The 25,786-nt window shown below is 38.5% G+C and overlaps 1 protein-coding gene across 1 annotated transcript; it reads right to left on the bottom strand.

The window, feature by feature from the left end:
- Window positions 1-2,693: 2,693 nt before the first annotated feature.
- Window positions 2,694-25,568, bottom strand: TDRD1 (tudor domain containing 1). Its single transcript, XM_023753331.1, has 15 exons — window positions 25,324-25,568; window positions 22,552-22,723; window positions 21,431-21,517; window positions 19,236-19,403; window positions 19,011-19,118; window positions 15,800-16,036; window positions 15,074-15,211; window positions 12,524-12,634; window positions 11,334-11,504; window positions 8,837-9,112; window positions 7,991-8,110; window positions 5,957-6,073; window positions 4,602-4,769; window positions 2,899-2,945; window positions 2,694-2,819 (listed from the first exon to the last, which is right to left on the bottom strand). Exons 1-15 carry the CDS (start codon window positions 25,432-25,434, stop codon window positions 2,727-2,729), a joined length of 2,124 nt encoding a protein of 707 aa, XP_023609099.1. The 5' UTR covers window positions 25,435-25,568; the 3' UTR covers window positions 2,694-2,726.
- Between the last annotated feature and the right edge of the window lie 218 nt (window positions 25,569-25,786).

Below are 25,786 nucleotides of genomic sequence, written 5' to 3'. Positions count from 1 at the left end.
TTAGTATGGAGCCATGTTTTCTTCAGAACCTTTATGTAATAAAAAGTTATATGTACAGTAGGAAGCCCCCATGTATCCCTTCCTCATATTTCTGTGAATTTGGAAGATCTTCTGTGCCAGGCTTATATATTTGGAAGGAAGAACTTGGAAAATAAAACTACTCTACCTAATAGAAGAGCAGTAAGCAAACAAAAGTGGAGGCATCAAAGGTCATTAAAGAAAACGTCAAAGAGAAAAGGTTCCGATAAACACACAAGATGCTGTCCTTTCTCTCCTAGTCTAGCCTTCACTGTTTCCTCTCTCATAAGTGTTTATTTCCAACAGACTGTTTCTGAAAGAGAAAAATCAACTATCATTATGCCGTATATGAAAACTTGGTCACCGTGGTTCTTAATTTCTATCTTAAGTACAAGCAAAACAAATATGCACTTTTAACTGAAATTAGATATTAAGTCAGAACTGCCAGTTAAAAAATTAGCCACTACCATAACAGTGTGATGTGTTAATTATAGCTGTTTGTACTCCCCCTTCACAAACATAAAATATAGCTGTTCACACTCTCCTTCAAATATAAAAATATTTTACATTAACTTGTATGCCAAAGTACGTATGTATCACTTTTGAGCAAAAGGTTAGTTTTATGTTCTCATCATCACATCACTCCATTACTAACAAATTAAAACAAATTTCTCCAGAGATGATGAAACAAAACACATTTTCTCTATCTCTAGGAGGAATGACTTAAAGTACTAAATATTCAACTACATTTTCACTAGAATGAAGGAAATCTACTTAAGTAACCATGTATGTAATGTTTTCTAATAATATAACCGTAGTTTCATGCCCTTCAGATTGATGGAACCTAAAAAGATATTGAAGCACAGCAGACAGGTAAGAAGCAGGGGGCCAATAGAGAGAAGTCGGCTTTGAGTCAGAAGACCAACTTTCCAGGCTGTGTGATTTTGGGCAGCCATTAACCTCTCTGAGCCTCAGCCGCCTCACCTAGAAAATGGGGTTGTACTTTCTTTTCAAGGGTGCTGTGAAGATGAACTATGGGATTAGATGTAAAAGTTCCTTTTAAGTAAAGCACTGCCCAAATATATGGTATCACAGTATTCAAATGTAGATAGAATATGTATTTATTCCCACAGAAGAAAAGTCAATTCAACTACTATGCTTTAAATCAAGTGGTTGTTGTTTTGTTTTTTGTTTTTTTTAAGTAATGTCTTCAATCTATTCAGAAACAACAGAAAATACAGGTTTCATCTGAAGGTGTGTGTGTAAGCACTTTCCACAATCTTTAGAAAAAAGCCTACTACACAGATAAAGAGTAACAGAACATGCAAGTTCATCAACTTGACTGGCACTAGCACTAAATTCCAGAAGTTCGTGTCTTTGCATGTCCTTAATCTATGAAATTAAAAGTATCAATAATGATTTTAAACCCAAGTACACAAAAAGCAGTCAGTATTACAACTCAATGCATGAGAAAGCACTGAAAGTTGTCATTGCAATTGTAAGTCAGCATTTGTTAAAAACAACCCAAAACTTGTAAAGGAAATAAATCATAAGAATCCAAACTGTTGATCTTGCATTAATGACATTTACCTTAGAACTTGGCTATACTTTCTTAGAAACAGAAACAAACAATAGTACAAAGAATGTGTGAGCCCAGCAGTTAACTACTTGAGGACTGTCACGCCCACAGAGACCCACAAAGACCAAGCTGTTTGCAAAAGGTCTGATATAAACTACACTTCAACCAACAGGAGTGCACACATTAAAATAGTCAAAGATCCTTTGCTTTTGGCTGGAATTAATCTCTTTGAATTAAGTGATAAGGACAGCTTCCAACTGGCTGTTTACTGATCACAAGTTATTTCTGAGGACCATCTCAGAACAAAGGATCCCAGATAGTAACAGGGAATAGCAGCAGGGGAACTATTGTTTAAAACTCACCAATTTTGTCTTTTAACCACTAGAATCACCACAGCCAAAAGAAAAGAGTATGTTTTGTTTTGAAATGCAATATACAATCAGTGCAGCCCATTTTCCATTCTTGAACCCTTGGAACTTCCTCACAAAAAGTGCTAAACATCCCGGCCGGTGTAGCTCAGTGGTTGAGCATCGACCTAGGAACCAAGAAGTCACCGGTTTGATTCCTGGTCACAGCATATGCCTGGGTGCAGGCTCAATCCCCTGTGAGGAGTGTGCAGGAGGCAGCAGATCAATGATGTTTCTCTCTCATCAATGTTTCTATCTCTCTATCTCTCTCCCTTCCTCTATCTCTAAAAATCAGTAAAAACGTATTTTTTTTGGTGTGATTTTTTAAAGGCTAAACACTGTTATAGCAATGCACACAAGTGAGAGTTGATCTCACATCTAGACACAAAGCATTTCGGGCTACGCTTTACATCACAGCAATTATTACGAATCCCTCCACATATCAACATGAGCACTCCCCAAAATCAAACAACAGTAGGAAAGTTTGCTGCAACCTGAACACGCACCCCTGGGCTCAGTGCCACTGGCAGTGACAAAGGAAGATTACACAATAAAACTTAGGAAAACAGCCAAAACAGTAAACCAGGCCTCTGATCATTAGCTCACAAAATACAGCACAGCCTCGCAGAGAGCTTTCACTCCAGCAGCTCTGCCCTGAGAGCAGGACTGCAGGTGTCCGACTGCTGGTTACAGAGGTGGCAAAAACAGCAAATTTTACTTACTTAACTTTCTAACAACTTTTTCATTTCAATAAATTTATTTTGATTGGTTGGATTGTTTAAGAGGAAGAGAAGAATCTGTTCATGTTTTTCAACCTATGGGTGAAAAAAATAGTAGCATTTAATTTCTCAAAGTGTTAAAAGGATAATTTCACTTAAAGAAAACTTTACCCACTTGTTTCTGTAATTCTGAGCAGCAGCAATTCATCCTGTTCGTCTTTTCTAAAAGCAAATGCAAAAAGTCATTAGGTCACATACATGCAATATAAATAACAAAAATCCTAAAGTCTGAACATATGCCCCTCCCCAGTCATGGGTTCCAACTACAAAAGACTTGATCAATTAACCTTTTGTTTGGGTTTCCATGCTATCTCTACTGTGTCCAGGGATTTTACCAAACGAATGCCCATGTCTCCAAGGTTTTAGGTCTTCTGCCTCTCATAGGGGATGTCTCTTTTTGGCTGAGGGCAGGCCTGCCAAATCATCATCTTATGAAATATCATAAGATCCAATCTAAAAAATGTGGATGTTTTTCACTTTCACCAGGATCAAAAGTTAACTGGAAGTAACTTGGAATGCCCGACATTTCTAACGTTCTTGGCATCAGTTCCAGGGACAATGCTGCTGAGCCTGGTCTAAGGACAGTCTGGACTGCGCAGCCTGCTTCCATCCAGGGGGTCCTCGAGGCGGCGTCAGGACCTGGAGCCCTGCCACTGGGCTCACAGAGGAGGAGGAGGGGAATGTGGCCACGGGGAGTAAGGAAAGATGAGTTCAACTAAATTGACAGCGATTCTTCATTACACTTACATTTGTTATTACACTTGGAAAAAATACCTTTATTTAGAGCATTTTGCTTTTTAGATGTGATGTCTCTTGCCAGACCATACATCACCAGCTTATCAGTTAGACTGACAGCGCCATTCTCAGAGCTTTTCTCAACCGACACGGTATGAACATTCTTAGTGATTCCTTTTACAGAAAGTGTTACATTCTGATTCAACATGAAGTTTTTTAGTAGCTCTATTACTAATTGAGAACAGCTTCCATTCAATTCCATTAGTCCTGGAAAAAAAATTACATATTAGAGTTAATCTTAAGTCCATTTAAAAAGGTAGTATTTAGATAAATTATCTAAGGATAATAAGACAAAGCCTCACTGATTTTAGCTAGGTTTATGTATGCTTTGATGTACTACTGCTATTTGCTGCATTAAAAAAAATAAAACTTAGGTACTCGTTGATCCCTGTTGTGTGTCAAGCACTGATCTAGGTCTGGAGGGCCCAAACAGACAAATGGTTGCCTTCCTGGACATATATTCATGTGGGAGAAAAAACAGTAACAGTTTCCCGACTCTCTGAGTCAAAACCAAAGCAGACTCTGAGGCAATCAGTACGTTCTTATCTGCGGGTACCTCCAGGTAAAGAAATCGGGAGTAAGTAAAAGTCGACTGTAATACTTCAGCACACTTCATACAAATTCCAAGAGAAGAGTTGATAATATGCAGATAATATTATACGCAGTGTCATCTGAATGTCTCTAAAGACAGAGGGTGACACAGCAGGAAGACCCCCCATAGGAGCGGTCAGGTGACCCACGTTCATCCTGGCCCTGCCACTTCCTAGTTTTGCAACCTAGGACGAAACAACCTCTAAACCTGGGCACTATGAAACCATCTGTAAAACAAAGATGGACCAACTGAATATCATTTTTGTGAGAATGAAAGAATAAAAGATAGGAGATTTCTTTGTAAACTCTGCTTGATATTTAGAAATCTTGGCAGTTACTTGAAATACCTATTTGATTCAGACTTAGAGCTCTAGAACAAACAGGAAAAAGCAACAACCCAGAGACACCCAGATTGGAAAGTGACTTATCTACCTTCGAACGAACATTTAATAATTTGGAAAGGAAGTTCCAGGTGGTTGGCGGAGATCGGCTGCACTCTGCAAAGGGGCAGAGTTTCCACGTTTCCATAGTCCGCATAGATCACTTTCACCTCGGCCTCCGACACCCCCAGAACAATGGCGCGGTACCAGAGATCATCACCTGAAAACATAATGGAATTTTTCAAACATGAGAGATAATTAAAATTCATCTTACATGTACCTTTTATCAGCTTCTGGAGAACAGAATATACCCAAATATTAGAGTAAAGTAAGGGATTCCGAAAACAAGGGATCCCGATGACTGAGGGGGAGATCTAGCCAACAAGGTGGGGTGGGGGAGAAATCAAAGAAACAAGGGTGGGTGGTGTTGAAACAACTCCCAGCATGATGGTGAAGGGAAAATTCCAGGATGATGGCTCAGGTCTGGAGGGCAAGCAGTCTAGAAAGGAGTGGTTCAGAAGTTTAAAGATGCCTCTAATACAATAAAAGTTGATAAAAGTACATTAAGTGTTCACTGAATTTACATTAATGCAGAGAACTGGAGGTAATTATGAAAGTATAGAGAACACCAGTAACAACAAAAAGCACTACAAAATAGAAATCTAATTATAGTACACCACATGGCTAGCCTATGAATAGTGTTTATACAACACTACTAAAGTAATAAAGAATATTTAACCTAACCAAAAATTATCACTTACAGTTTCTCAAACTTAATTCATTCCAGAAGGCTATTCGAGAAGTGATTTGTTCGAAAACCGAATCATTTTTCCCCGTTAGAAATAATGTAAATTTAATAAATCTATTTCAGACCCCCAAATGATTCCGTTTTAACTTTTCTTATATACATGTCTAATGTAGTTTAATTGATAAATACCTATTGATCCACCATATAGACTCGCAGTGGTTCTCAACTTTCCTAATGCCACGACCCTTTAATACAGTTCCTCATGTTGTGGTGACCCCCAACCATAAAATTATTTTTGTTGCTACTTCATAACTGTAATTTTGCTACTGTTATGAATCGTAATGTAAATATCTGATATGCAGGATGTATTTTCATTGTTCTCGACCCACAAGTTGAGAACCGCTGATACAGAGTATTATTATCTAGAGCTGGTTATCTAGAAGTACTGACAGATTTGTAAATCTCTACCTATACCCTTGCCTAAGTATAACTGTGGTTATGGAACAGAAAAGCTGAATAACCCCAATATTTGAATTAAACCCATGACCTTTTCTTTAATTTCTCTACCTAATCAAGTGAAATGTGCATCTTAAGTAACAAGATCCATATCATCTCATGTGAAAGAGAACAGAAAAGTATTTTCCCTAGAAGAATCTTACTTGTGTATTTGGCGCAGCACGCATCTCCCGCTCTCGGTCTATAGGATGATTGCCTCGTCTGAGCATTGCAATATACTAACAATTCAGTTGTCAATACATACAGTTTTTCCTGATCTTCTAAAATATATAAAAACAATCTTTTGTGAAAAAATTTTCAATACTATTATTAAATATAGTATACAAAACAATGTTAAATCTAATAACCCCCCCAAACCTCTGTGTGTATTAAAATATACATTTATTTTTTAAAAATAAATAAAACCCTATTGGTCATCTTGTGCTGAAGGGATGCAGTACTGGGAGAGGGCAAGAAGGAAGCCTGTGGAGACTAAGGTCTTGCTTGGGGTTGCTATACTAGGGTGTTCACACTTATGAAAAACGATTCAGCTGTATTTTTACAATTGTTTGGTGTGCTTTGCAGTGAGTGTGTTATACAGGCACACCTGGTTCTATAGTGCTTCAGATATTGTGTTTTTTACAAATTGAAGGTAAGACCCTCCACCAGCAAAGAGCTTACAACTTGCTAAAGGCTCAGATGACAGCACTTTTTTAGCAATAAAGTATTTTTCAATTAAGAAATATACATTTGCCCTAACCAGTTTGGCTCAGTGGATAGAGCGTCGGCCTGCGGACTGAAGGGTCCCAGGTTCGATTCCGGTCAAGGGCATGTACCTTGGTTGCGGACACATCCCCAGTAGGGGGTGTGCAGGAGGCAGCCGATCGATGTTTCTCTCTCATCGATGTTTCTAACTCTCTATTCCTCTCCTTTCCTCTCTGTAAAAAATCAATAAAATATATTTTAAAAAAAAGAAATATACATTTTCTTTTTAGAAATAAAGCTATTGAATACTTAATAGACTACAGTAGAGTGTAAATATTTTTATATGCATTGGGAAGCAAAATTCATGCGATTTGCTTTAGGGCAATATTTGCTTAATTGCAGTGGTCTGGAGTTGAACTGCATCATCTCTGAGGTATGCCTCCAGTTAATAAAAGAAATACTTCCAATTTGTCATACTACTAGTATATGTTATCAGGATTGAATAATCCTAAACCCTTGCTTTCTAGTCTACAGATTAAGGATAATTATTTGTAATATTAGAGATAAATTTAAGCAGTTATTGGTATTATCACAATTCTAGGTCTGACAATTTGAAACAAACGTTTATTTTCTTCAGCCTTTAAGTACCTGCAAATTATTTTGAATAGCCACCACCCAACTTGCACTAACTCACATTCTATACTACAAGGATACACTCAAACAACACTGACAAGAAGCCTTAATTGTAAACTTCCATGAAACAAAAAAGGAAAATTAAAAATACTTATATGCTACTCTTTTTCATGATTAGGTCCAATTTAAACCGTTCTCTAAGTTTCTAAAGATATACTAACACTATGATTATAAATAGAAGACAAAGTACTCTTTGAATATAAAAAGTTTTGTTTCAAATTCTCTTAAATGGCCCTGGCCGGTGTGGTTCAATGGTTAGAGTGTCAGCCTGCTGACCAAAGGGTCACAGGTTTGATTACCTTGGTTGCAGGTTCAATCCTGGGCCCCAGTTGGGGCACAAGCAAGAGGCAACCAATCAATGTGTCTCTCTCACACAATGTTTCTGTTTCTCTCTCTTCCACTCTAAAAAAATCAATGGAAAAAATATCCTCGGGTGAGAATTAAAAAAAAAAATTTCTCTTACACGGCTGTTGAAGATTAACTTGATAAATACAACTGAACACAATGCATTTAAACAAGAAGTTATACAGTAATCAAGACATTGTTTTGTTATAAAAAGCTGTAGATTATTAAGACTAGGTTGAACAGGTGCTGAATGCAGGGCATTCTATTTATGTCCACACTGGTGTTTTTATTCGTGAATCTGCCTGAAGTGTTAATAAGATCAATTCTTCCGTAAAACCTTGAGACAAAGTTGTTACCCTCCTCCTTCTCCCCATTCCCTAATGACTTCAGATAAGCACTTTCATTTTACAGTTAAAAAGGTTAGCATAAATGGGTCTCAAATTTTAATTTCTTACCCGGCATGTCATTTGGCAGAGCATAAAATAAGTTTGGGTTTATGATTTCTAATATGCTGGCTTGTAAAGTTTTATCAACTGGCAATTCTATTGTCCTCCACTGCTGAGCTAAAGAGACGGCTGAAAACATACCAAACAAAGGTCTCCATGAAACAGGTCCAATTCAGTATTCTTTCCTAGTAATGTGTTTATTCACTCAGTTTTTTTTCATCAACATTCCCAAATTCCCAAAATAATATCTGTATTTTTACAAAACAATCTATTCAATTTGAGGGATTTTGTGGGTGTTACAAAAAAAATAAAAAAATCCAATCTGTAATGAGAATCTTTGAACCACTGCACTCCTGTAGTATTGTGTTTCTGTAATACATTTCCATTTCTGTAGTATATTTAGTATCATTCGTAAAATGTATTCAAACATTAAGGGATACACAAATGTATGATGCAAGTTTACCTAATAAGTAACTACATTAAAAATGAGTACAGTGTTGGTTGAATAAAACCATCATGTTTCAATAAATTAATATTAAATTAACTTCAACTAGAGGCCCAATGCATGAAATTCGTGCAAGAGTAGGCCTTCCTTCCCCCGGCTGCCGGCAGGCACGGCTTCCCTCGTAGCCCCGGCTTCGTCTGGAAGGTTGTCTGGAAGGACGTCCAGAAGGACATCTGGTCTAATTAGCATATTATGCTTTTATTATTATAGATAGCCTATTATTAATCTATCTCCACAAAGCATATTTCTACAGGAAAATTGTATCCTTCAGAATAGAAAATTTTTCACAGCCTTTGAAAACAAAGGATAACACAAATTTAAATAACAAACAAATGGCTTAAAAATGTTACCTTGATGCCCTGGGGTTTCAATCTGAAGATCATGCTTATTGACAGGTCTGTTTGTTGTAAAGTCTTTTTGTGGTGAACTGGCTTTTACAACCAGATGTTCCTCAATGAGAATATCACTAATTATTCTGGGATAACAAGTGGAGAGATCGGTGAGCTCAAGTCCCACTCCATTTTCAGAGATTTCAACCACTCGGGCTTGGAGTTTTATCCCTGCAACGCACATCTGAAATTTTGCTATGGCTTCCTTAGTCCAGTGTTTGTTTCTAGGCTGTATATCTGGCAAATATATGCAGAACAGCATTAAGAAGAATTCTGTGCCCACGCTGTATTTTTTTTCTTTATTAAGGTATTACATGCGTGTCCTTATCCCCCATTGCACCCCCAGCCCCCCACTCACACCCTCACCCCGCCTGGAGTCTGGGTCCATTGGTTAGGCTTACTAGTATATACCACGCTGTATTTTTGCTTCAGGTCAGCAATGTTGAATATCTTTTTCCAATACTCAATTCTGTATCTACACCCTGCATATCTGATTTACCAATAATGCATTTGCAAATTTACTGCTCAGGATATTTTCCTTACTTTCCTCCTAATGTGTCTTTACCTGGCATTTTCCCAATAGGCAGAAATAGAATTGTTATTTCTTAACTTTTTAACACTTGGAGTGCGGGTGAATTTCCCACCAAAATATAAGATGGCTCTGTCTTTTGGTTTTGTTCCATCCACCAAAAGGGTGGATTACAAACAAATATTTGGTAATACGCAGTTACAATCGGCCCGAGTTTACACGTTTCCCGCACTCCACCGCAAATCTATATGAACCGAGTTAAAGACGGCTCCCGCGGAGTACGCGCAATTCACGCGAGCAGACTTAACTCGTTTCCCGCACTCCAAGTGTTAAAAAATATTTTTTTGTTGATTTCAGAGAGGAAGGGAGAGGGGGAGAGAGAGAGAGAGAGAGAGAAACATCAATGATGAGAGAGAATCATTGATCAGCTGCCTCTGGCACAACCCCACACTGGGGATCAAGCCCACAACCCAGGCATATGCCCTTGACCAGAATCGAACCTGGGACCCTTCAGTCCTCGGGCCGACTCTCTATCTATCCACTGAACCAAACCAGCTAGGGCTATTATTTCTTTTAGAAGCCATTTTTATATTCTGTTACACACAATGATGAGTGACCAATTATACTGGTAATAAAATTTTAAAAAGATGTCAACCACATAATTCACCTTTGTGAACAGTTTTCTAATATTTTAAAATATCATTTTAAACTACTGAGCCACAGATTTTTTTTCTTTGCTAATTTTGGCTTATACCCTATTCTTAACAGTGATTCTCAAACTTCAGTGTGCATCTGGATAACCTAGAGGGCTCGTTAAAACAGATTTAGGGGCCCCACCCAAGAGTTTGCAATTTAGTAGTAGGTCTTGAGTGGGGAATGAGAATCTGCATTTTTAAGTTCTCATGTTGCTGCATCTGGTTCGGGGCCACATATTTAGAAACACTGACATAAAATGTGGTAATTAAAAACAATAATCTGAAACATAGTTAGTACAGATTAAGTAGAAAGAAAACAAATAAGCAAAAGAACAAAAGAAAAGCATCTATGCTTCCAGACAGACCACCGTTACCATTTTGGTATCCAACCTTCCACAGTTTTCAGGGAAATACACACATGAACATATATACTCATATTTCTTTTTTAAATAAATTTTTTATAATAATAATAGCTATTATGGGTATAACAGTGCCCAGGCACTGTTAAGTGCTTTTTATACTTTTATCTCTTTGAGGAAGGTACTGTTACTGTGCATGGGAGGAAATGAGAGCAGAGTTTAAACAGTTTGCTTGAGGTCTCACGGCTGGTAGGGAGCAGAGCTGGTCCTAGCGTCCGTCCTCCTAGTTATAATGCTTTGCTGCATCTCCTTGTAACTGTTTTCTTCACTTAAATCGTGAACAATTCTTCTATCAATCACACATTTAACCTCCTTTTAATGACTATGTAATAACAAACAGTAAAATAGGACCTCTGAGTGCCAGGCCCTGTTCTGAACATTCCTTTAATCCTCACAACAACCCCATGAACCAGACACTACCATTACCCACTGTATGGAGCATCATTTAACCCATCTTCTCTTATTATTTAGGTTGATTTGCTTTTATTAACAGCAGTGGAATGAGTTTCCTTGTAGGTGGACTTTGTAAAATTCCAGGATTAGTTCTTTGGGATAAATTATTGGAAGCAAAGTATCTTCATGAGAAGACATCCATTTTCCCACCCAACACAGTACAGAAAAGCAGCTGCTTCCCTACTCTGACATCGACAGACAGTCTGGCCAGTATCTTTAAAAATACATTTTGAAATTTTATATTATAAAGTAAGATATTCTAACTTACACAAAATATTAAAATTATAGATATTAATACTTAGATGTTTATGCACTCTAAGTATTAGAAGACAGTAGAGAAAATTTCTTATTCTACATCATACCTACTAACCAACACTGTATCCCTTGAAATGGAAGTGTTAAAAATTCAGAAGGGATCATTTGGAGTTCATCTGCAGTAACTTCTCCAATGTTTCCATAATCCACAAAATGTACTTTAATGTTTCCATTTGGTACAATTTCCTTGACTAAAGCACGATACCAATTGCCATCACCTAGATTTAAGATAAAGTTTGTAACATGGAAGTTGTATCATGAAAAAGACATCATTTGTCTAGCAAATAATAAACCTGCTCTCTTCCACAGATGATGCCTGTAGCTTTCATTCACAGATTCCTACAAGAATACTCAAAATCAATTTTTAGAATACCTCCAAAATTTTTACAGCACCACACTTTTACATCTGATATAAGTTAAAGATTTCTTTTTTAAAAAAATATATTTTTATTGATTTTTTACAGAGAAGAAGGGAGAGGGATAGAGAATTAGAAACATCGATGAGAGAGATCGATTAGCTGCCTCCTGCACGCCCCCCAGTGGGGATGTGCCCGCAACCAAGGTACATGCCCTTGACCGGAATCGAACCCGGGACCCTTCAGTCCGCAGGCCGACGCTCTATCCACTGAGCCAAACCGGTTTGGCAAGTTAAAGATTTCATTCATCACCTATCCTTAAATTATCAGAATGTAAAGGTAAATGTAAGCATGTCTGTCAATCTGGAAGACTTAAAATACTCTCACTACTACTGACAGATTGTTTTAATTGTTACTTGGTAAAACAATATAAAAAGTGAATAGAAAAAGTCTTGCAATGAAATTAAGATATCTCATTAAAGTTATCTTCAAAATAAGTAAGCACAGGGTGACCAGAAAAAAAACAATAAATCTACAGTGGACAGGTTTTCTATTATCTAATTTATTTTAGTATTATCAGAAATTTTGGAAAGAAAAGCATTTAACCAAGTTTAAGTATGAAAGTATCATTTGAAAGCTCCTCGTCAAAGAGAGAAGAAAAAACATCTTAAGCATTCACTTAATGTCAAGTGTGAAAAATATTTGCTTAAACATCAGAAAGAAAATATACATCAAAAATAAGGGTTGATAAAACCCATATAATTTTATTAAACAATGTCACCCCAATACAGTCAATAAAAATTTAAATTAAAAAAAAAGGGGTTGAATGTCAAGAAACAAAAGGTTCTGGTAAAGTCAAGATTGCACCAACTGCAACTTACCTGAAAAAAAGGCACAACAAGGTTGCCCTATTTCTGCCTTAAAGTCATTAGACAACTTCTGCTGGCAAAGTTCTGCTAGTGATTTGTTCAAATCATTGAGTTTCTTTAAAGCTGAAAATACAATACACATGCGGCATTTAATATTTTTTAAAAAATGCAGAATATAGATTTTTCTTTAAAGCTAAAAAATGTTTTAATCATATAATCTCAGGTATATCCCCAAACAACTATTAAGTACACCAAATGCTTTTCCCTTTTCATTAAAAACTGGGCAAATTTGCCAATCAATGATTCTCTCTCATCATTGATGTTTCTCTCTCTCTCTCCCTCTCTTCCTCTCTGATATCAATAAAAATATATATAGGGTGTCCCAAAATTCACGCAAGATTTGAATTTTGCATGAGCATTAACAACAACAACAAAAAATAAAAGCCTAATTTTACTTGGTTTATTGAATCAGATTCTAATATCTGTTGCCTTTTGATTTCAATCCCTTCAATTTGATAAGCATTACCAAGTACCAATTATGGCCCAGGAGCAGGGACAATGAAGACCATGGCTTTGCGTATGTGCCAGCAAAGCCGTGGAGGCCATTTACCCGATGTGCTATTCCATACATAATCCTATACTGTATACTTTATGAATCAATACAACATTTACAATTTTTAATTATAAACCTGTGTTTTCTATCAAAATTACTTCCTGCATGAATTTTGGGACACCCTATATATTAAAAAAATAAAATAAAATAACAACTGGGCAAATTTTAAGTCATTATTTAGTTAATCTTCCCGGTAAACCCTATGCCAATGATTTACTGAGCACAGTGACAAGACGAGGGCATTGTTATCAGTATACAGCAACAAGATGTTCGCTACAAAGGAAGCTCAGTGAGGGGTGCTCAGGAACTCTCTGTACCATCTTTTCAGCTTTTCTGTAAATCTCAATTATTCTACAATAGAAAGTGTATTAGAAAAAGAAGAGAGAAAACACTATGTGAACTGATATCCAAGATAGAATGAGAGAAGCAAACTGCAAAAATAATATACAGACAGTACTTTACCATTTGTGCCTACATAAAAGGAATATGTACACTTACATAAGCAAATGTACAGAGTATGTACTTCTGAAAAGGTATTCAGAAAATTGAGCCCTAGACAGTTAGGCTCAGTAGATAGGGCATCGGCCTGCAGAACAAAGGGTCCCGGGTTTGATTCCGGTCAAAGGCAGGTACCTTGGTTGCAGGCTCCTCCTGGCCCAGGCCCTGGTTGGAGCTCGTGCAGGAGGCAACCAATAGGTAGGTGTGCTTTTCTCACCTCGATGTTTCTCTCAGTCTTTCCTTCTCTCTTCCACTCTCCCTAAAAATCAATGGAGAAATATCCTCGGGCCAGGATTAACAACAACAACAAAATTCAGAAGAGGAAATAGAAAACTTACTTTTCACTACATATTTTTAAAAAATAATTTTAGAGAGAGAAAGGGAGAGAGGGAGGGAGAGAGAAAACCCCTGATTAACAAGGCACTTATTTATGCATTCACTGGTTCAGTGCTCTAACTGACTGAGCTACCTGCCAGGGCTCCACTAATACTCTTTTGTAACTTTTGGCGACTGCTGAACTAGAACACTTAAATTGACAACTGTCATATTCACTTTCAGCCTTCATTGACCCAAGCTGAAAATATACATACCTTTAAGACATCGGTCACCAACCGGTGGTCCATGGACCACTGGTGGTCCATGAGGTCCGAAAGGTTGGTGACCGCTGCTCTAAGATATAGCTAATAAGTTCATTCCTAGGAATATAATCAATGGAAACGCATGCACATGTGCACTAAATTTGAGAATATTCATAGCAACATTATTTTATAGCTCAAAACTAGAAACAGCCCAACATCCAACAGTAGAAATAATAAACTGCAGTATATTCATACAGTAGAACACTATGCAGCAACAAAAAAGCAAGCCACAGTTACATGTAAAAATGATGGCCAGTTTTAAAAAACAATGTAAAGAAAACCAACACTAAAGAGTGCATATTGTATCATTCCATTTATATGAAGTTCAAAACCAGAAAAAAACAATCTATGCTAGTAGAAAGCAGGCTAGTATTTACTCTTGAAAGAGAGAAGCGGTAGTGATAGGAAGACATGAAGGAAACTTCTGGGTTACTGGCACTACTTTATTACTTGGCCTAGATGTTGGTTATACAAGTGTTTTGACTTTGTGATAACTTATGTCACACTCTTATTTGTGCACTTATATATATGTTGTATTTCAATGAAACCAACAATTAAATTTAATTTTCAAAACTGAATTTAGGAGACATTTTGTGAAATCTAAACTGATTTAATATAAGGAGAGATGTTGGAAATAGAAATAAGGGCTTAAAATTGAAATAAAAGGCAACTACGTTTAACCACATCTTTCTTGGAGGTACAAATACCCACTTGGCCCTTCTTGGAAAGAGTACTTTTATCACTCAATAAACTCATCTTGAGTTCTTATCTACACGAATGTACCTGTGAAAAAATATAAATGAGTCAACTTACCGTCCTCTTTAAGCACATGACAATAAAATTCTCCAGGACTATGTATCACACAGACCACAACATCTACTGTTTGGTCAACAGTAAGGGCAACCCATGTCCATACCAATGGATTTACTTTTGCTTCTACACCCAAGGGAGCTGTGAAAATAAATGAACATTTTAGAAAACCAAATGGTCTCAGAAATCTGCTTTGGAAGAACTGAATTTTCAATGATTCTCTTAGTGAATTCATAGGAAAGTTGACAGTATTACAATCAACCATTACTACCCTCAGTACATTTCACATTTCAAATTCATTCACATTTCTGACTGACCTTCAGCGGCCAGTGACCCATAAAACTTTCAACAAATATTCAGTTCCCAAACAACTCTTACATGTATTTAGATCAATGATTGATTTAAAAGACAACAAGTACTCAACATAATTCTTTAATATTTTACTGTATTGATTTTAGAGAGAGAAAGGAAGAGGGATAGTGCTAGAAACATCGATGAGAAACAACAATTGTCTGCCTCCCTGCACAACCCCTGGGGATCGAGCCTGCAACCCAGGCATGTGCCCTGACCAGGAATCTAACTGGTGACCTCTTAGTTCATGGTTATACGCTCTGCCACTGAGCCACACCGGCAGGGTAACATAATTCTTTTTGAACATATGAAAACCTACATATTCACGAAACCATCTGAACTCCAGCCTGAACATTGTCTGACTGACATTTTACTTACCATTGGCTTCCTTCATGAGCTTCTCTGTCACTATCCCCTTTTCCCGGGCAGCAAAGCCTGCATCTATGAGAACTTCAGTAACACTGATGTGAGGTGTCATGGATTTATCAATAAGCTCCACCAGGGAACTGTTCTCCAACTTGTCCACCACTTTCACCGTGATCATTGTGTTCTGTACAGTCTTTTTCATCAGACAAATAGCTTCTGGAGTCCAAATTCCTAATGATGGCTTTACTCCTAACAAAGAATTTTTTTTTAAAGGATGTTAAAATATTTCTTACAGCAAGCACTTAGAAATCCAGCTTCAAATTTCCACAAAGGTGCACTTAAGTAATCTGTGACAAACACTGGAACCAAAAAGTTCCATCTGAGCAGAAAGATTTTCTAAACATGCAAATGAAGGCAAAATTACAAAGAAAACGCCTGTAAAACCTTCTACAGTTCTATGTAAAAAAACAACACATAATTCCACTGATACGAAATGTCCAGAAAAGCAAATCTGTAAAGACAGAAAGCAGATTCCTGGTTGCCTGGGGAGCAAGGATTAACTATAAACGGGCACAAGAGATCTCATTTGGGTGATGGAAATGTTCTGAAGCAGGGTTACAGTGATAATTATACAACTTGGTAAGTTTACTAAAAATCACTGAGTTGTATACCTAAAATAGTGAATTTTGTGGTATATGTAAATTATGTCTTAAGGTTGCTACGAAAATCATAAACAAAAGTATAAGCAATCCAGGAAAAAACATTGGTCCCCCCTTACATCATATATGAAGCATTTACGGCAACCCCAACATAGTGCTTAGTTCATCTATATATATGTAAAAGCCTAAGCAACTGAATGACCAGTTGACCGGTTGCTTTGATACGCACTGACCACCAGGGGGCAGACGCTCAGCTGACTGACCCATCCGGGTGGACCACCAGCCCGGCAGCAGACACTCCCTCCCTCAGTAGTCCTACAGGTCCAATCTCCAGAGAACGGGCCAGGTACCGATGGACTGGCCCTGCCAGCACAATCCTGACGGTGCCACTGCTGGCCTCCTGGAAGTTGGCCTCGGGCACTGTGGCCACTTCCCCTCCCTAGATGCTCCGCAAGGAAGAAACGATATAAAAGCAGCCACCAGGTGGCTACCAACAACTGGTGGCAGCAGAAGGGATCCAGATCCCAAGTCAGCAAGAGCATCCCACTGCCTGCCCAGAGGGCCCATCACGTTCTGGACCCTCTCCCATCCCCCTCGGGATGGGCGCCAGACACAGAGCTCATGGTTGGCAAGCGCCACTGTGGTGGCACAAGCCTCTCCCACTGACTGGGCGCAGCGGGGCCGGGATGAGCGGGAGCGGCAGGCAGGAATGGCAGGCGGTGTTGGACTGCCGGTTTGGGCCCAATCCCCACAGGCCACCCCAAGGGACCCCACCCATGCACGAATTCGGGCACCGGGCCTCTAGTAAAATATAAAAGCCATGTAACCTACAAAAAAATAGCCTCACTGGTAATGAATTTAGCTCACCAAAATTGGCCAAGATGAACTAACACAGAAATACCTATTTGGTGCACCCAGGTATGAAGGCATTGACTACCTCTGCATTTCGGACAGATGGGTACACTAGTTTAACACCTTCTGGAGAACCACCACAAACAGGAAAAGAAGCACACCCACCAACACCTCCTAAGGACCTGTTAGCAATATACCTACACCTTGCAACCCATCTTAAGTAAATGATCTCGGACAGGTTGTAAAATATAGTTAAGTAGCATTCTTATAATTGGTTAGTAGTTAAATTAGGGTACATATACATGAAGGTGTAGAAGCCAATTATTGACGTGAAAAGAAGCCCTCTGGGACAGATTACATACATAGCAATTTCTAAGCACATACCTGTAATGTTCTTATTGCTTTTATAAGTGGGTTTCACTCTACTTTATGTAGTTAATAGACTTCTATGATATTAATAATGCAGGCTCCATAAATAGCAAAGAACACTCAATTTCATAACCACAGGTACATTAAGTTTTGTTTTATTACAGATAGTGTTTCCTAAGTGTTCTATTAAGGATTATTTTTCCACTAAATAAGTTATGTCTAAACATGTTCCTTTATCTTATCAGTAGTTTAATTTCAATTCTAATACTCCTACTTGAGGTTTTAATCATTTAAAAATATGGGGACCATAACAATTTCATACCTGCCAGCACACACTTTATTGCTTGCATTGGCAATTCCAACAACTTCGGAGTTATGGGGCACAGTCTTTTCAAACTCAGGATTTCAAAGTTTCCGTAATCTACATATCCGACCAGCACAGAGTCTTCAGAGGCGTAAGCCAAGACAGAGGCACGGTACCACTGATCATCCTCTGAAAAAAGGAGACTCAGTCTCAAGTGATTTTCCAACGTAGATGCAAACAAAAACTTTTCCTCCCAAATTTAGAAATGGTCACTTGTAAATTTTAATATTGAGCTTTATTGAACAATGAGTGCTTGCTATCTTTGCTTAACAGAAGCCTTCAACTACTCAGTATCACCTTTCTTCTTACCTTACTAGACTACTCATGCAGTTTGCTGTCATGACTTATGTCCACCCATGCCTTGTCTCCCCAGCAGACAGTTAGCTCATTAGGACAAAGAACATGTTGGTCATGTGGATCCACAAGGTCTTGATCAATACATGGACCACTGGCTTAGGCATCAAGCAGGGCTAATTTTAGAATCCTGGCGGTATGAGTCAACCAGACTCCACTAACCGAGCAATCATTTTCCTAGAGGCCGGCTTGGACCTCTCGCTCTGTGAGGTCACTGGCTCTCCCTTCTCCGAGAATAATGAAATGCAGTTATCAAAGACCAGACCTGTGCAGCTGGAGAGGCTGTGCTGTGACAGCTCTGCACTCCCAGGCCCTCTTGCTTTTCCAAAGAAAACTGGAGAATTCATGACCCTGGGAGGTTCCACATTCGCAGTCTGATGTAAACAGAATGATCTGCACCAGTCTCCCAAAACTGCAGGGCTGATAAAACAATCAAAACCTCCTCTACTCTCTCCCCCTCCCCCCCATTCCCGGCCCTCTTCCTTTACGCACTTTGATTTAGTTTAACTGGACATATTTGGTGTACTTTAATGCTCAAGTTTCAAATAGAGCCATCCAGTGCAAACTGAAAATTCTCTCTCACCTGCATTTTACTTAAGTAAAAAATTTAACCACACTCTCTTACCCGAGAACTGAGCACAGCAGATGTCACCAATGGTTGGGTAAAAATCCGAGCGTGGAGACACTTGAACACAGTACTCGTTAAGGGACGCCTGCAGTTCAGCAAGCTTATCTGTAAACACAGATCACATCTTAAGCAAAAGAAATACAACTCTACACATTAGCTTCACTTTTGCCTGCTGAATCTCTTGAAGTTATCTTGAGAGCCAAACTGAGAAAGGTGACTTACGTCCACTTTGTAGTTTTTGACAAAAAAAGTCTTCTGGCGTCTGAATGTGGGAAACCACACCACAGAACTCATCACCTACGTTCAAAGTTAACACTTTTGGGATTAAGTCTCTTCTGTCTACAACAATTTTGTTTTCAGCTGTCATTTTCCCAACATCTTCAGGCTCACCTGATCAGAAAACAGAAAAGTAAGTCTTTTTGGTTTCACTAATCAAAATTTTCAGTTTTTCAGGTCTAATCATGCTTTCCACACCTCTAGACCTTAATACGTGCTGCTCACAGACCCACCCCTCAAAGTACCCCCAATCCTCCAGCAGCCCGATAATTTCCTGCCAAGTCTGGACCAGGTGCCTCTCCCAGGTGCTCCCACTGCACCTGCACTTCCACATTCACGCTGTTGTATAATCGCCTGTGTCTCTTCTGCACACCTCCACGGTGCAGGAGTAAAGCCGGTGTTGCTCTGAGGGTTCCCGGTCCTTCCACTTGACCCCTCTGCAGCATCAGCTGTTACTGATAACTGCCTCCTAGAAACCATTATCCCCCTGCTGCTCTGGCAACATTTCCCCATGCTCTTCCCACCTTCCCAGCACAGCTCCTCACTTACGTTGTAGGCCCTTCCCTATTTTTCCTCACTCCACACTATCCCTAAGACATCACCAACCCTTCTGATTTCAACCATGACTACTATTAGACCAGGAAGTGTTTGGTTTTTCTCCTCTAGATGGCAAAGAACTACTGAAAGCTTTTCAGCAGAGTTATCACACCAAGATTTGTGTTTTAGGGATATCATACAGGCAGTAGTGTAAGAATACAGACCAGAAACAAAAAGATAAAATAAAAAAGGTTTTGAAATCATCTCGAATGTTAAGAATTCCTGAACTAAAAAAAGTGGTAATAGAAAAAGGAAGAAAAAAAAACATACAAAGAACACTTAGGAAGAAGAACCAATAAAGACTCGGCTACCAATCAGAGCAAAAGATGGGAGGTGAAGGAGAAGGTAGACTTAAGGATGAGTTAAATTTGTTTATGTGACAAGATGCATCTAATCATGGCACCATTAATCTGGAGATCACCTCTGGATGAATGAGCAGAGACAAGGAAGTGTGTTTTCATCTACAGTACAGTCATGCACTTCTTACCGGCACTTCAGTCAGCTACAGACCACATATATAACAGAGGTAGGGAGAGGGATAGAGAGTTAGAAACATCAATGAGAGAGAAACATCGATCAGCTGCCTCCTGCACATCTCCCACTGGGAAGTGTGCCCGCAACCAAGGTACATGCCCTTGCCAGTAGAGCACATACTATTACAGTAGCAGGCTATACCACCTATCTATCCACTGAGCCAAACCAGTTAGGGCAAGTCATGCACTTCTTACCGGCACTTCAGTCAGCTACAGACCACATATATAACAGAGGTCCCGACATAAGATTACAATAGGAAGTTGAAAATTCCTATCACCTAGCGATGTTGTAACATAGCGTAATGCACTACTCATGAGTTTATGGTGCTGCTACTGGAAACAAACCTTCTGAGTTGCCAGTAGAGCACATACTATTACAGTAGCAGGCTATACCACCTAGGTTTGTGTAAGTATACTGTATGATGTTTGCACAATGACCAAATCACCCAGTGACACATTTCTCAGAACATATCCCTGTTGTTATGTGGTATATGACTGAATTGGTAAAGGAAAAGTACAGGAAAAAGCACAATACAAGAAACACATAAGACTAGGCAATGAGAAAATAAAATGCTCATAGCAAAACTTCTTGTAGACTAGACAAAAACTACACACACGTAAACAAAAAGTAAAAATGTAAAGAGAAACACCATCCTACTAGGACAGAATGGTTTAGCACTGTTTATTATTGCTGGAATACCCAAATAAGGAAGAAAAGCAAATTGAACTAAGGAAATGTTAGCTAAAATACCTTAACACAAAGTGTTATGATATTTAGATGTTTGTAGTCTCTGATAATTATCATGTCAAGGATTAATCTGAAAGACAGGGAAGAAAACTAGGCAGGGGACACTGAGATTAGAAATAATATATTACTAAATAAAAACTATCATCTTTCACGTATAAAGTTTATAGAAGGGCTAGCATTTCCATGAACCGGACACTGTGACATTTGTGCTTTTATGTTTAGTAGAAGTCACCATACTGTTCACTATTAATGTGTATACTCACTTTGAACTGCACTTTGCTTCTTAAAATTTTGTCCCTTAGGTATCAAGCCATATCCCATTTCTACAAGCACATCGTCTAGGAGTTTTCCTAAGTGATTAAGAAAACAGATCTACAGTGAGCTAAATACTCAATATTAAGGCAAAGCATAAATAGAAAACATGAGTCACAATTACATGATTTAGAGATTATAGCTATTAATACACATTGGCATATTTCTTACTAGTTCAGTTCCTTTGTGCAAAGTATGTTTTAGTAATGCTCAGCTTTAAAATTCCCATCATCACTTGACAGAAAATTTAATGAAAATTTCACTTCAAAATTCTGATTAACATTTAGTACCACCTTACTGGCATGCTTAGAAAGACTACTGTTTATGGGGGAAAATGAATTTAAGACACAAGACTTCTTCTCAGACACAAAGTATGACTGCACTTCAAGTTCTCTGAAATAATATCCAAAAGCTGAAGTCATAATATGAAACATACATACCAATGAAACAAAACATAGATTTTATACTTAATTTCACAACAGGATTAACTGCATTTTCTACCAAGTCAACAACCGATACTGAGCCTCTAAAAGTAGAGGAGTAACAGGGTGGAAACTGAGGCAATTTTAAGCACACTGTAGGAAGTCACTTTTCAAACAGATATAAGCCAGAATGAAAGAACAGGATTCCAAAGTGTTTTTCATTTCCACAACCTGAACACTATGTACTTACAGTCTCAATACTAACAAAATACAGTTCTGTGAAGGTTGTTCAAAGAAAAAGTAATGATGATAAAAATGAATGCATTCGTAAGAGAAATTTCTGAATTTCTCAATAAAGGAGAACTCAGAAGTAGATATTATCATGGTTATACTGAAAGGACAATATCGTCACCCCCAGACTGTCTACATCTACCCTTTAATCCACTCAGTTCTGTGGATTCGTGCCATGTCTCTGACACACTGCCAACTGCAAGAGCAGAGCCAAGGACACGTCTTCATTCACAGTCTGAATGCCCCCAGAGCAGAGCTTACTTGGCCTCACTTCATGTTTCTCTTTCTTCTCTGAGGATTAGGTGGAGACTAAACAACGTATTAAACACCTCATTTACAAAGGAAGATTCAGGTCTTACCTGAACTTGGTAGCATAACATCCACAGCAAAGGTAACCACGTCCTCTTTCAAGATGTTGACAATCTTTACCGAGCAGAACTGCTCCATTAACAGTGATTTAATAGTTTTGATACAATCATTGCTCCAATTCCCCTCTGCTGGGATAACATCAGCCACAAAGCACTTTATGGCCTGAAAGATTTTGTGCAAGTTACTAAAAAAAAAATCAGTATTTGAAAATGATTTTCTCTAGTTAAGTATGTGAAGGCTTAAAAAGATGTGCTTTCATGCATAAAATTTTTCAAAAATCTTTGAGTACAAACCACATAAACAATTTTATGTGTAATTATTTTTCTCTTTGGGTACCCTATTCACAGTGCTTTGACTTTTGGGACTTAAAGCTTGAGAGTTGAGGAAAGAATAATTATCCCTCAATTACATATCAATTCAAGTCACTTTCAAATAGTGTAATAAGTATAAAAATGATTATTGTTAAAGAACAGATTGATAATGCCTAAAAATGCTAACAGTTTTTCACCCAAGGTAGTACTTAGCCAAGAAAACCAAAGAATGTTTACCTAGGTAGAAAAAGATGTGCCAACAGGCACTCACGGCAGAACAGAACAAGCAAATAGTGTATCTATCAAAACATTAAAAACAGCTCCTTTGGGCCACTATTAGGAATTTAGAAAGCAGAAGAGACTCACACAAGGAGGAAACAAGTCAATGTGTCTGTTTAGTTGCTGAATTCTGTTTAATGGAATTATTTCTTCATTTCCATAATCAATATATAAGACCTGTGCCTTCTTCTGTAGCATATCAATGTCTTGTATTATTACTCTATTCCAGGTCTGAAATGAAATAAAATGGTACTCTACTTCAAAAAAGCATTTCATGATCTTTTTTTTTAATGTGTTATTGACAGCATTACAGAAGTCCCCCATTTTCCTCTCCTTTGCCCCCTCCACCCAGCCCCTAACCCACCCAGGTCTTCCCCATACTATTATCTGTGTCCATGGGCTATGCCTATATACATATACTAGAGGCCCGGTGCATGGAATTCGTGCACAGGTAGGGTTCCTAGTCCTGGCCAGTGATCAGGGCCGATTAGGGCCTCTGGCTGCCAACCGGGGCCTTCCTTTGTTCCGTGCTGCCCCCTGGTGGTCAGTGCACATCATAGCGAGCGATTGATCTCCTGGTCTCCCAGTGGAACTCCAGAGGGGACACTTTGCATATTAGCCATATATACACACACACACACACACACACACACATATACATATATATATATGTATATATATGTATGTATGTATATATATCTATATCTATATCTACATAGATGTTCTTTGGTTAACCTCTTTCTGTCTCCTCCATCTCCCTCCCCTATGAGATCTGTCAGTCTGTTCCATGCATCTGGGCCTATTTTGTTCATCAGTTTATTTTGTTCATTAGATTCTACATATAAGCGAGATCATGTGATATTTTGTCTTTCCCTAGTTGGCTTATTTTGCTTGGCATAATAAATCTTCAGGTCCATCCATGCTGTCATAATAGAAGTTTCTTTTTTACAGCCATATAGCATTCCATGGTATAAATGTGCCACAGCTTTTTTATCCACTCATCTACTGATGGGCACTTGGGCTACTTCCAGATCTTAGCTATCCTATATAATAAAAGCCTAATATGCAAATTGACCGAATGGCAAAACGACCGGTCACTATGACGCACACTGACCACCAGGGGGCAGATGCTCAACGCAGGAGCTGCCCCCAGCTCACAGACCCGGGCGGCAGGGCTGGTGAGCAGGCAGCCCCAGGCCAGCCAAGGTAGTGTCTGCGGGGGCTCCCCGATCACCCCGCCAGTCACCCCGCAAATCGGCCCTGATTGCCGGCCAGGCCTAGGGACCCTACCTGTGCACAAATTAAGTGTACTGGGCCTCTAGTTGTAAATAACGCTGCTATGAACATAGGGGTGCATATATTCTTTCTGATTGGTGTTTTGGGGTTCTTAGGATATATTCCCAGAAGTGGGATTGCTGGGTCATATGGCAATTCCTTATTTAATTTTTTGAGGAAACTCCATACAATTTTTCATAATGGCTGTACCAGTTTTCATTCCTACCAGCAGCGTACCAGGGTTCCCTTTTCTCCACATCCTCGCCAGCATTTGTTTGTTAATTTATTGAGGGTAACCATTATGGCAGGTATGAGGTAACACCTTATTGTAGTTTTAATTTGCATTTCTCTGATGAATAGTGACATTGAGCACATTTCCATATGTCTACTGGCCATCTGTATGTCCTCTTTGGAAAAGTGTCTAGTAGCATTTCACAATCTTAGGTTGAAAAATTCTCACTTTATAGAACATGCAAAGGAAAGGCTAACTGTTCTATTCCTGGGCACTCAATTAACAAGTTAACATAATTTTCTAGTAATCTTGCCCAAAATTGTTTAAGTAGGCCACTGTGCTATACACAAATATTGTCAAGCTATTCCCGCCCAGTCGACTCTATGACACCCTGGTGCCTCAGCTACACAAATAAACACAAGCTCTAAGGCTAGCAATGAGCCTGGAAGCAGCACCGAGGAGCCCATAAACAGAGCTGGAGAGGCCTTGCGCAGGGAGCAAGCAACCGAACAGAGCCTGGAAGACTGACGGAGGAAGAAAAACAGAAGTCGGACCAGTCTCACTTTTAAGCCACCTAATGCATCATTAAAAGCTCTGGTGTCAAGTTGATACAACCAAAGTAAATTAAAACATCTTATTAAATAATTCATTTCAAGAGAGGTTACCTGGTCAACAGTGTACTTGGCAACACAAACTTCCCCTTTAACTGGAATATAATCCTCCTCATGCACTGTATTTGCATATGTTTCCTTTAGGCTTGCAGAAAGTTGGTTCATATATTCTAAAACTTCTGCAGAATATAACTGCACATAAAAGTCACTTGGGTCTTTGAATTCAGTAACTGTACCCTTTCAAAGATAGGAAAGATGTAAAAATTCACTGCAACACAAGCAAATGTGCATTTCTTAAAGCTTTTACTAAGATACAATAAGCATCAAAGATAGTTGTTGCAATCTATCAATTTCATCAGGTTAAATTTTGTAGCTACCATGAATTCAAAATAGAAAACAGGGAAATAAAACCCATAGTTCTTTGGATTTCTGTCCACAAAGATTAAACAACAAATACCTTAATTTCCATGGTTTTCATGAGTTGTAGACTTCTCAAATCAGAAAACATTATTTTATC

This window comes from Myotis lucifugus, unplaced genomic scaffold (genome assembly GCF_000147115.1).
Source record: "Myotis lucifugus unplaced genomic scaffold, Myoluc2.0 scaffold_44, whole genome shotgun sequence".
NCBI lineage: Eukaryota > Metazoa > Chordata > Mammalia > Chiroptera > Vespertilionidae > Myotis > Myotis lucifugus.
This window is presented reverse-complemented; position numbering and strand designations above follow the sequence as displayed.

Excerpts from the sequence above, each read along its gene's own strand:
- TDRD1 (XM_023753331.1), bottom strand. The coding sequence starts at position 25,434 with ATGAACCAACTTTCTGCAAGCCTAAAGGAAACATATGCAAATACAGTG. Across the intron at positions 16,037-19,010 it reads CTGCTGTGCTCAGTTCTCGG|GAGTAAAGCCATCATTAGGA; the intron begins GTAAGAGAGTGT and ends ATTCTTTGTTAG. Across the intron at positions 8,111-8,836 it reads TGAAACCCCAGGGCATCAAG|CCGTCTCTTTAGCTCAGCAG; the intron begins GTAACATTTTTA and ends GTATGTTTTCAG.